Source organism: Mobula hypostoma, chromosome 28 (genome assembly GCF_963921235.1).
Source record: "Mobula hypostoma chromosome 28, sMobHyp1.1, whole genome shotgun sequence".
In the NCBI taxonomy this organism is placed as follows: domain Eukaryota; kingdom Metazoa; phylum Chordata; class Chondrichthyes; order Myliobatiformes; family Myliobatidae; genus Mobula; species Mobula hypostoma.
Genome location: NC_086124.1, coordinates 212,253 through 224,885, shown reverse-complemented (window position 1 = coordinate 224,885; position 12,633 = coordinate 212,253). Strand labels below are relative to the sequence as shown.

The 12,633-nt window shown below is 44.0% G+C and overlaps 1 protein-coding gene across 2 annotated transcripts in view; it reads right to left on the bottom strand.

The window, feature by feature from the left end:
* Positions 1 to 4,100: 4,100 nt before the first annotated feature.
* The window catches only part of tmem39b (transmembrane protein 39B), an 80,144-nt gene continuing 71,611 nt past the window's right edge, over positions 4,101 to 12,633 (bottom strand). For both annotated transcript variants that reach the window (XM_063035094.1, XM_063035096.1), the window contains 2 exons: positions 12,305 to 12,425; positions 4,101 to 4,427 (listed from right to left, as the gene is read on the bottom strand). In XM_063035094.1, the coding sequence (XP_062891164.1) occupies positions 4,191 to 4,427; positions 12,305 to 12,425 (358 nt within the window). In that variant the 3' untranslated portion in view covers positions 4,101 to 4,190. The remainder of the gene's footprint in view (positions 4,428 to 12,304; positions 12,426 to 12,633) is intronic.

The following is a 12,633-nucleotide window of genomic DNA, read 5'->3' as shown; positions in this document are numbered from 1 at the left end:
CCACTGAAGTCTGGTCTTTTATTCCCCAGGTTATCCCTACTCCCCTACTTGAACAAAGGAGCCATATTTGCCACCCTCCAATCTTCTGGTACTACTCATGTGGCCAGTGAGGTCACAAAGATCATCGTTAAAGGCACAATAATCTCTTCCCCCATGTCGCAAAGGAACCTGGGGCATATTCAATCTGGTCCTGGGGATTTATCTATCATAATGTTTTCTAAAGTTCCAGCACTTCCACTTTCTTAACATCACCATGTTCTAGCATATCAGCCTGTTCTGTGTGATGCTCACTTTTGTCAAGGTCCCTCTTACTGGTGACAAATGAAACAAAGTATTCATTAAGGACCTTCCCTTCCTCCTCCTTCTCCAGGAACATTTCCTCTTCTAACCCTGTTCAGTCCTACTCCCACTTTAGTCATACGTGCGAATGCCTTGGGATTTCCTCATTCTATATGTCATGTACCTATTTACCCCCTAAGGCCATTCATCCCCATCCTGGCTACTCTGTAACTCTCTACAGCCCTTCCTGCATAATAGCATTAATATTCACCCTTCCTCAATTAAATGTTTTCCCATATTTTCTGCTCTTGTCCCTGTCTAAGACTATGCTATAGGTCAGAGAGTAGTGGTCTCTGTCTCCCAAATACTAACCTGAGAGATCTGATACCTGACCTGATTCATTGCTGAGTCCCAGATCCAGTCTGGCTACTCATCTCGTCAGCCTGTCTACATCCTGGACACATCTAACGAATTCTGTCCCATCTAAACCTTTTGCACTAAGGAGGTACCAGTCATAGTAGGGAAATTTAAATCACCTATGACAACACTGTTCTATTTTGTACCGTCCAAAACCTGCCTTCCAATCTGTTCCTCATTGTCTCTGTTGTATGGGCGGGAAGGTGCATAGAATATCCCCATTAGAGCAGTTGCCTCCTTCCTGTTTCTGACTGCCATCCACGTTAATTCAGCAGACAATCCCTCCACAACATCCTTCCTCTCTGCAGTAGGGATACGATCCCTGATTAGCAATGCCACTCTCCCACCTCTTTTACCTCCATTATGAAACATTTAAGCCCAGAACAACCAGCAGCCATTCCTACTCTTGCGACAGCTGAGACTCTAATGGCCACAAAGTTGTAATTCCATGTACTGACTCATGCTCTCAGTTCATCACCTTTGTTCCTGATACTTCAACCCATTTTGACAGATCAACTGCCTATGCTTCCTCACAGTATTTCTACACATTGCATCCATCTTCACACCAACTGTCCCATCCTCTGCCTTGTCACTCTGGTTTCCACTGCCCTGCCAAACTTGGTTAAACCCTCCCCAAAAGCTTTAGCAAACTTTCCCACAAGGATATTGGTCCCCCTCTGGTTCAGGTGTAACCCATCCTTTTTGCACAGATCATACCTTCCCCAGGAAAGATCCTGGCTGCAACTTAGGGGAAACTAGCTCTCTGCAGCTCTTATCTATCACCTCCTCATTCTCCTATATGAGCTACAGTTCCAGTTCGAAGACATGGTCTGTAAAGAGCTGTAGCTGGATGTACTTCATGCAGTTGTAGTTACCAGGAAGACTGGAGGTCTCCCAGAACTCCTACATCTGACATGAAGAACATACCACTGACCCTAGACACATTCTCACAATATTAGTTATGACAGTAATAAAGGAGGAAACAGGCCAGAAACCTACCTTAGCCTCCACTTCTTCTCATCAAAGCCTCTTTGCCCCACTCACTTTTTCTAAGCTTTTGCTCAAAATCCACAAGCCAATGGCTCTACCCATCTCAAGAGCACGAATCACTTGCAACTGTGATGCCCTAGTAGCAATCCCCTGCACTTCTCCTTCTTGATAATAGAGGCTTCAGGCTTGAAAGGCATTGCCATAGCAACTGCAGTGCTTTTATACCATAGTCACCATGATGGAAGCAATGAACTGAGGATGGTTAGTAGGGTGTTTTATCCTGGGTGGTGTTGCACTTTTTAAGTGTTGTTTGTAGGGATCTTGCATAAAAGTGTGGAGAAAAGTCCATTATACCCCTGATATGCCTTGTAAATGATGGAAAAGCTCTAAATATCAGGAAATGAACCAATCATCAACAGATATCCCAACCACATCCTCTGCTCTACACTTGAAGCTATTGTACCTTAGCAGCTGGCTTAGTTGAGATTATTGTTATTGTTGTTCCTCTCTGTGCCTTTTGACACATTGGGCGGCAATCTTGCAGTCTCTTTAGCATTTGTCTGTTTTTTTTAAATGAGGCTGAGTTGCTAGCTGAATGCTCAACCTAGCACTAATGGAAAGCGTGCAAGCCGGCTGGATTCATACGCAGGACCACTCACCTTGAAGTCTGATGCTGATGCCACTACGCCACCAGCTTGGTTAAGTTTTATCAAGCAACTTGATACCATATTCAATCTAATTACACTTTGATAGATTTTTGGTTCATACTTCATACTTTGGTTCATGAGAGACTAAAACTCTCATGCTCTGAAGCTAATCAGTCCTGGCAAAATTCAAACTTGGTATCATTCAGCAGAATATTGTTGTACAAATATCGCTCCACACCACCTGTGAACAGCATCTTCTATTACTCTCATCAAAAAGCAGACAGATTTAGCAAAAATTACCCAAATTGGATTTGACCTGCCTTTTGTAAACAGAAAATAGATTTGATGAGACATGCGGTTGCAGGTTGCTGAGACGTGCATTAGTACTACTGCTGACGACTGACAGTTACTCATGGTTGTCAGATATTGAGCTCTGCCCTGTGTCAATCCAGTAACAGAAAACACCTTTGGTATGAAGGCAGAAATTTGTTTCACAAGGACTGAACAATGGCTATTCTTATGGATAATTGCATCGATCAGCTCAGTTCAAGAGGGTGAGGGTCTGTTTATGCGTTATTGGCTTGCTCATTATCTGCCCCAGATCTCATCTGATAGTTCTGCACTGCAGGAGACTCACTCGGTCAATGGTGGTGCAGTCAAATGGACAACAGCATTTGTTTAAGAAGATTGGAGAAAAGTTTATGGGAGAGGTCAGTGTTATTATGTTTTTTTTAACATACAGAAGGTGGTGGGTGTCTGAATGCACTGCTGGGGGTGGTGATAGAAGCTGATACAATAGGGACATACAAGAGACCCTTAGGCACGTGAATGCAATAAAGATGAAGGGCTATATGAACTGTGCAGGAGGGAAGGGTTAGATTGATTGGGATTTGGTTTATATAGGTCAGCATGACAATGTGGGCCAAATAGCCTTACTACACAATACTGTTTTATAAAGAATATACACTAGTGGCAGACAAAAGCAACACACACAATTGCTGGAGGAACTCAGCAGACCAGGCAGCCTCAATGTTAAAGAGTAAACAGTCGACATTTTGGGCTGAGACTGGACTGTTTACTCTTTCATCAAGACTGTTTACTCTTTTCTATAGATGCTGCCTGGCCTGCTGAGTTCCTCCAGCATTTTGAGTGTGTTGCTTTGGATTTCCAGCATCTGCAGATTTTCTTGTACTAGTGGCAGACCTCCCTATTCATGCTTTTTTTCCTCTAGTGCTGCTCAATATTGAAGGCCAGGAGGTGGTAATCATCACGTTTACTTGTATGTGGTGTCATAAAACTCCACGGTACCTGGAGTTAGTGCTGAGGACATCGAGGGGAACTCCTTTCAATATGTATACTGTCCCTTTACTCCTTTGGTGTGTTACCAAGACATACCCTGGGACTGATATGGTAAAGAGTGACTTGTGCGTAAGGTCTATGTCAGACTGTGGCCCCACCACCTCAGACATGAGCCACAAGGTGTCTGTGAAATTTGTAAGGTCATCTGTGTCGGAGTAACTATGGCTAGGTCATAAGTAACTGAAATGCTTTCAACTCTTGGGGGGTTCTAGTGGTCAGGTAGCATCGCGGAAAGACAGCATCGCTTAATGGTACCTGACTTGAGTGGTTCTAGCATTGTGTGTGTTTACTTCAGGTTTTCCAACATCAGCAGTTTTTAAAAATTTTCATTTACCAAGGTCAATGCTGGAATCTTACAAACATCAAACATGAAAAACAATGCATAATGGCTATTTGACATATAAAAATATTTTAATGCAAGTTACATGAAAACAACAGTAACAAAAAATACAAAGCTTAATCATTTTAACAAATATTGGGGGATACGTGACAAAATATCTAGTTGACTTTACTGTCTGAATTCCCACTTGCAGAATATGAATACGCTTTTCCCAGGACTATTCTGTCTCGCAGTAGCTTAAAGAAGGCATAATAATTACTGAAGAGAATCAACGCCAGCGATACTGTTTGATGCCACTTTTCAGAACGTATTAACGAGTACAACTGATAGAGGATGACGAGTCCTTCTATAATTATAAGGATATTCAGGATCCTCAATGGTTTATTGAAGAAAAACTGCAAAGAGATAAAAACACAACAAAATTTGACAAAAAGTCAGGTGTACAGTAAACTTCAATCATACTATAGGCTTCCATAAGACATAGGAGCAGAACTAGGCCATTCATTCCATTGAGTCTGCTCTGCTATTCCATGACAGCTGATCGATTATCCCTTTCTACAGCATTCTCCTACCTTAGACCAGAAGGCACAGGAACAGAATTAGTCCTTTCAGCCCACCGAGTCTGCTCCTCCGTTCCAACAAGGCTGATCCTAGATTCCACTCAACTCCATACACCTGCCTTCTCACCATACCTTTCATGCCCTGACCAAGCAGGAAATGATCAACTTCTGCTTTAAATATATGCATGGACTTGGCCTCCACTGCAGTCTATGGCAGAGATTTCCACAGATTTACTACTCTCTGGCTAAAAAAATTCCTCCTTACCTGTTTTAAAAGGTTGCCTCTCAATTCTGAGGCTGTGCCTTCCAGTTCTGTATACCCCCACCATTGGAAACATGTGCTCCACATCCACCCTATCTAGTGGTTTCAACATTTGGTACGTTTCAATGAGATCCTCCGCATTCTTCTAAACCCCAGCGAGTTACATCTCAGAATGAAGATATCATTTGGAAGCAGTCACTAAGAGGCCATGATTAACAATGAAAACTTGGAGTATTTGGAAATACATGATAAAACCTTGCTGACTTCACCCAAATTTATCCAGGGAAGACCTTGCCTGACATATCTGTTGGAATTCTTTGAGGATGTAACAAGGAGGTTAATCAAAAATGAGTTGGTGGACATTATTTATTTGATTTTGCAGGCGGCTTTTGGGAAGGTGCTGCACACAAAGCACGAGGCTGCTACAGAAAATAACAGCCCATGGTGCTAGAGCCAAGGTACTAGCATGGATAGAAATTTCGTTGACTGGTAAAAGGCAGAGACTGGATATGAAGGGGTTCTTGTCAGTATGGCGCCAGTGACTTTTGGAGTTCTACAGGGGCCAGTGTTAGGACTGCAACTTTTCCCTGTATACATTACATTGCAGCAAGTTTGCACGCAATACCAAGATAGCGTAGGGACAAGTAGCGAGTAACACGAGGGCAGGGAGTTTTCAGAAGGGCTTGGTCAGATTGGGAGACTGGGCAAAGAAGTGGCAGATGGAATACAGCGTAAAAAAGTGTGGGATTATGCACTTTGGTAGTACAATTATAGGTGCAGACTTTTTTTTTTAAATGGGGAGAATTCAGAAATCAGGGCTACAAAAGGACTTGGGAGTCGTAGTTCAGGAGTATCTTAAGTTTAACTTAAACGTTAAAGTGAGAGTAAATGAAGCACATGCAATGTACCATTCATATTGAAAGGACCTGAACATTAAGCAAGGACGTAGTGTTGAGACTTTATTACGTGTTGGTCTAATCACATTTAGAATATTGTATACAATCTTTGGGCCCCATATCCAAGAAGATGTTTTGAAACTGGAGAGGGTTTAGAAGATGTTTACAAGAATGATCCCAGGAATGGAGGATGTAACATATGAGGAGTGTTTGATGTCTTAAGAAATTCAGGAGAATGGGGGGGGGAGGGGGAAGAGAGTGGAATTTCATTAAAACCTAAATGGCCTGGATAGGATGGATGCAGAGAGGATATTGACATTGCTAGGAGAGTTCAGATGCACAAACATAGGGTCTAAATATAGGGACACTTTTTTAAAACTGAGATGGGAAGAAATTTCTTCAGCCAGAGGGTGGTGAATCTGTGGAACTTCTTGCCACAGAGGGGTGTGTATAAGTCTTTGGGTGTATTAAGGCAGAGATTAACAAGATCAAAAGACATAAGAGCAGAATTAGGTCATTGGGCCCATCAAGTCTGCTCCACCATTCAATCATGGATGATCTAGTTTCCCTCTCACTCCCATTCTCCCGTCTTCTCCCTGCAACCTTTACTAATCAAGAACCTATCAACTGTGCCTCCGCACCCCTCTGTGGCAATGAATTACACAGATTCACCACCCTCTGGCTAAATAAATTCCTCCTCATATCTGTTCTAAAGGGATATCCTTGTATTCTGAGGCTATGCCCTCTGGTCCTACACTCTTTCACGATTGTAAACATCCTCTGCATGTCCACTCTATCTAGGACTTTCTTGATGGGCAAAGGGGTTACAGGGAGAAAACAGGAGTATGGGGTTGTTTAAAAAAAACAATGATTGAATGATGGAGCAGATTTGATGGGCTGAATGGCTTAATTCTGTTTATACCATCATGATTAAACCTTCCAGCATGCAACATGGACATAAAATCAACAGAAATATTGCAAGATATAATAAAAAGAAACTTAAAAACAAAAATCAAAGCATAAACTTCTAGAGGATCAGTGAGTCAAGCAGCATCATTTCTGATCTGATTACGTTGACTATTCTTTTGCCTCCATAGATGCTGCTTACTCACTAGTTTTCTCCAACAGTTTTGTTGTTTTGCTCCAGATTCAAGTATCTACTGTCCCATGTCTCAAGAATACAACTTCGATATTAACTTTGGCCCTGTAGTTCAAAAAGGGACAGAAACACATTCACCCAATTACGATCACACCAATATCACCAGCTGACCAGATTGAGAAATATGTGAAGTTCCCTCTGACCACGACCTTCTGTCTTCTGTGACAAGCCAGCTCAGTCCACCTACCTGCCATTTCCCCATAACCCTTACTTCCTCTACTATGCAAATATCTATCCAACCCTGTCTTAGGTACATTTGTTGAGGTAGTCTCCACTGCTTCATTGGGCAGAGAATTCCACAGATTCTCTTCTCTCTGGGAAAAGCAGTTCCTCCTCATCTCCGTCCTAAATCTACTCCCCTGAATCTTGAGACTATGTCTCCTAGTTCTAGTCGCGTGCATCTGCGTGTGCGATGTTGGCGGGACGATGTCTTTTTCATGCCTTTACAAGACGTGGAGCGAGAGAGGGACTGTGTGGCACGACACTCCTCACACAGACATTTCCCAGTACTTTTTCCGTTTATTTTGTGAGGTCAAGTTGCGATCCCGACACTCAACCCAGCACAGATGGAAAGCGTACTTGGGAGCGGCCCCGACTGGGTTCGAACCTGGGAACCTTCATTCCAGAGTCTGGCACTGATGTCATTGCACCACCAGCCGGCCCACGTAGAATTTATTTAAATCTTTTTTTTTGGCGTGTGCCTGCGTGCGTGCATCCAGATGATGTCTTTTTCATGGCTTTTACAAGGTGGGGGGGGGGAGGGAGGGAGGGAGGGAGGGAGAGAGAGAGAGAGAGAGCGAGCGCGAGAAAGAGAGAGAGAGGGAGATGGGGAGGGGGGAGAGGGGGAGAGGGGGGAGGGGGAGGGAGAGGGGGAGAGGGGGGAGAGGGGGAGGGGGAGAGGGGGGAGAGGGGGGAGAGGGGAGAGGAGAGAGGGGGAGAGGGGGGAGAGGGGGGAGAGGGGGGAGAGGGGGGAGAGGGGGGAGAGGGGGAGGGGGGAGAGGGGGAGAGGGGGAGAGGGGGGAGAGGGGGGAGAGAGGGGGGAGAGGGGGAGAGAGGGGGAGAGAGGGGGAGAGAGGGGGGAGAGGGGGAGAGGGGAGAGAGGGGAGAGAGGGGAGAGAGGGGGGAGGGGGGGAGAGGGGGGAAAGGGGGGAGAGGGGGGGGAGAGAGGGAAGAGAGAGAGACAGACTGACTGACTGAGTGGCACACCACTCCGCACACAGAGATTTTTGCAGTATTTTTCCCTTTATTTTACGAGGTCGAATTGCGATCTCGACACTCAACCCGGCACAGAGGGAAAGCATACTGGGGAGCGGACCCAACTGGTTTCGAACCCGGGAACCTCCGCCAATGTCATTGCGCTACCAGCCGGCCCAGAATTTATTTAAATCTTACATCGATCCCACAACATGAGGGAGTAAAAATCTTTGCATCATGACTCCGCTGCAATGTACAGACATGTGAATTTACAAGTCTAATAGCTTATAGGAAGAAGCTGTTCCGTAGCCTGTTGGTCTTTGCTTTAATGCTGCAGTAGCATTTACCAGGCGGAAGTAGCTGAAACAGTTTACGGTTGGGGTGACTGGTGTCCCTGATGATCTTCCAGGCCTTCTTTCTACACCTGCTGTGATAAATATCCTCAATGGAGGGAAGTTCACATCCACAGATGCCCTGGGCTGTCCATACCACTCTCTGCAGTGCCTAGCGATCAAGGTTGGTGCAGTTCTCACATCAGGTGGTGATACAGCCAGTCAGGATGCTCTCAATGATGCCCCTGTAGAAGGACTTGAGGATTTGGGGGCGCATGCCGAACTTCTTCAGTCACCTGAGGTTGAAGAGATGCTGTTGTGCATCTTTTGCCACAAAGCTGGTGTGTACAGTCCAGGTGAAAACATCGGTGATGTACATACCTAGGAACTTGAAACTATTCACCCTCAACTGCAGGCCCATTGATTGTGATCTTATCTATCCCTTTCATAATTTTACACGTTTCTATAAGATCTCCTCTCATTCTTCTGAATTCCAGTGAGTACAGTTCCACACGACTGAGTCTCTTCTCATAATCTAACCCCCCTCATCTCTGGAATCAACCTGGAGAAACTCCTCTGCACTACCTCCAAAGCCAGTATATCCTTCCTCAAGTAAGGAGACCAGAACTGTACGCAGTACTCCAGGCGAAGCCAAACCAGTACCCTGCATAGTTGCAGCGTAACCTCCCTGATCTTAAATTCAATCCCTCCAGCAATGAAGGCCAACATTACATTTACCTTCTTGATAGCCTGTTGCACCTGCAAACCAACCTTTTGTGATTCATGCATAAGCACTCCCAAGTCCCTCTGCAAGGCAGCATGCTGCAACTTTTTTGCCAGTTAAATAATGATCTGCTATTTCATTTTTCAAGTCGTCACTTTTTATTGTCATTTCGACTGTAACTGTTGGTACAGTACACAGTAAAAACGAGATGTTTTTTAGGATCATGGTGCTACATGAAACAATACAAAAACTACACTGAACTATGTAAAAACAACACAAATACTACAGACCTACCCAGGACTGCATAAAGTCCACAAAACAGTGCAGGCATTACAATAAATAATAAACAAGACAATAGGCACAGTAGAGGGCAGCAGGTTGGTGTCAGTCCAGACTCTGAGTATTGAAGAGTCTGATGGCCGGGGGGAAGAAACTGTTACATAGTCTGGTTGTGAGAGCCCAGATGCTTCGGTACCTTTTGCCAGATGGCAGGAGGGAGAAGAGTTTGTATGAGGGATGCGTGGGGTCCTTAATAATGCTGTTTGCTTTACGGATGCAGCGTGTGGTGTAAAAGTCTGTAATGCAGGAAGAGAGACCCTGATGATCTTCTCAGCTTATCCACTGCAGGGTCTTGCGATCCAAGATGGTGCAATTTCTGAACCAGGCAGTGATGCAGTTGCTCAGGATGCTCTCCATACATCCTCTGTAGAATGTGGTGAGGATGGGGAGTGGGAGATGGACTTTTCTCAGCCTTCGCAGAAAGTAGAGACGCTGCTGGGCTTTCTTTGATATGGAGCTGGTGTTGAGGGACCAGGTGAGATTCTCCACCATGTGGACACCAAGAAATTTGCTGCTCTTAACGATCTCTACAGAGGAGTCGTCAATGACAGCGGAGAGTAGTCGCTCTGTGACCTCCTGAAGTCAACAACCATCTCTTTTGTTTTGTTCACATTCAGAGACAGGTTGTTGGCTCTGCACCAGTCCGTTAGCTGCTGCACCTCCTCTCCGTATGCTGACTCATCGTTCTTGCTGATGAGACCCACCACGGTCGTGTTATCGGCGAACTTGATGATGTGGTTCGAGCTGTGTGTTGCAGCACAGTCGTGGGTCAGCAGAGTGAACAACAGTGGACTAGGCACGCAGCCCTGCGGGACCCCATGGTCAGTGTGATAGTGTTGGAGATGCTGCTTCCAATTCGGACTGACTGAGGTCTCCCAGTCAGGAAGTCTAGGATCCAGCTGCAGAGGGAGGTGTTCAGGCCCAGTAGGCTCAGCTTTCCAATCAGTTTCTGAGGAATGATTGTGTTGAATGCTGAACTGAAGTCTATGAACAGCATACACGAGGAATTCTGCAGATGCTGGAAATTCAAGCAACACACATCAAAGTTGCTGGTGAACGCAGCAGGTCAGGCAGCATCTCTAGGAAGAGGTACAGTTGACGTTTTGGGCCGAGACCCTTCGTCAGGACAAAGGGTCTCGGCCCGAAACGTCGACTGTACCTCTTCCTAGAGATGCTGCCTGGCCTGCTGCGTTCACCAGCAACTTTGATGTGTGTTTCTATGAACAGCATTATTCCTTCCAATGTGGATGACCTTGCATTTATCAACATTGTACTCTATCTGCCAGACCCTTGCCCACTCAGCTAACCTATCTATATCTCTCTGCAGACTCTGCAGTCTGCAATCACGACTTATTTATCTAATTTATTTAGAGATACCATGCGGAATAGTCCCTTCTGCCCCTACAAGCCTCACAACCCACCTATTTAACCCTAGCCTAATCATGGGACAATTTACAATGACCAATTAACCCTACTACTTAACCCGTCTTTGGACTGTGGTAGAAAACCAGAGCACCTGGAGGAAACTCACACATTCATGGGAAGGATGTACAAACTCCTTACATATGACATTAGAAATGAACTCTGACACTCTGAACTACAATAGCGTTGCACTAACTGCTGTGCTACCTTGGTGCCCCAGCACAAAGCCATGCTGGCTTTTCCTAATTAGGCCATGGTTTTCCAAATTCTCATAAATCCTAGTCCTAAGAATTCTCTCCAGTAACTTCCCTCCCAATGACATGAGACTCATTGGTTTATAGTTTCCAGGACTATCCCTGGTTCCCTTCTTGAACTATGGAACAATATTAGCTACTTGCCAGTCCTCCAGGACTTTGCCTGTGGCTAGAGGACATGAAGATATTAGTCAAAGTCCCAGCAAGCTCTTCTCTCACTTCTCTCAATAACCTAGTGCACGGAATGCTGTACTGTTCTATGTTCTAATCAGCATCTCCTCCAGTGACTCTCTCTACACTTCCTACTGCATCAGGAAAACAGACAACATTATCAAAGGCACTCCACCCCACCCCCACACACCAGTCATTCTCCCTTCTCCCCACTTCGATTGGACAGAAGGTACCATTGCTTGAAAATACATGCCATCAGGCTCAAGGATTGTTATGTTGCTATAAGACCCTTGAATGGATTGAAAGATCAAGAGTTTAAAGATTACCTGTTGATCTTTCAATCTTCCTCATCATGGCCCGCGCACCACCTTTTATCAAGTTGCACTGCACTTTTGTGACTGTAACATTATTTTCTGCATTCATTCATTGCTTTTCCCTTTCTACCTTGATGAACTTATCTCTGGAATGATCTGTGTGGATGGCCAATAATCAAAGCTTCTCAGTCTCATTTCAGTATATGCAACAATAATAAACCAATTACATGCATAGATGTGCAATACTTGCTTGATTTTCAATTACTGAATGTCATCAATTGCAATTAGTAATCTCAGTATGAATTTAGATCACTTAACATCAGGATGTATGGAATTACTGCTATACAGAATTTGCACACTGACAGCTACTAGCCACTAATTACCATACAGCGCACAAGTCACATTTTAAATGACCATGACTTTGAGATAATGCAGTTATAAACAACTTCTTAAATACATGCTTTCAAATAAATGTTAATTTAACTAAATGTTCTTCCGAGTTAGATTTAGTAGCTTTGAATTTCAGTCAATAACAATCCATATTTAAACTCCGATGTCAAGAATTCTTAAAATCAAATGATAACAAAGCTAGTTATTACAATCATAAAATTTGAAAATTCCCCTGAAATGTTAAACAATACTTACATAAAATCTGAAGTGCGAAACATCTGAAGGGATTGCCACATTATAATTTCCCATGGCTTTGTATACATTCTTATTATGTTTTACTAACACTCCCTGTGGCCACATGTACTCTTCTGACCAGCTAGAAAAATATAAAAGCAATGTAATGATGGGTAGTCCTTGAAATAGTTCTTCAAAGTCAAAAATAACCACCATTCATTTCAGTGACTATTTCAAAATTAGATCTTCATTAACAATCTGCTCTATTATACATCATTATTTATTTTCATGTAAATGATTGCAAGAGAATGAATCTCAAGGTAGTATACAGTGACATATATGTACTTTGA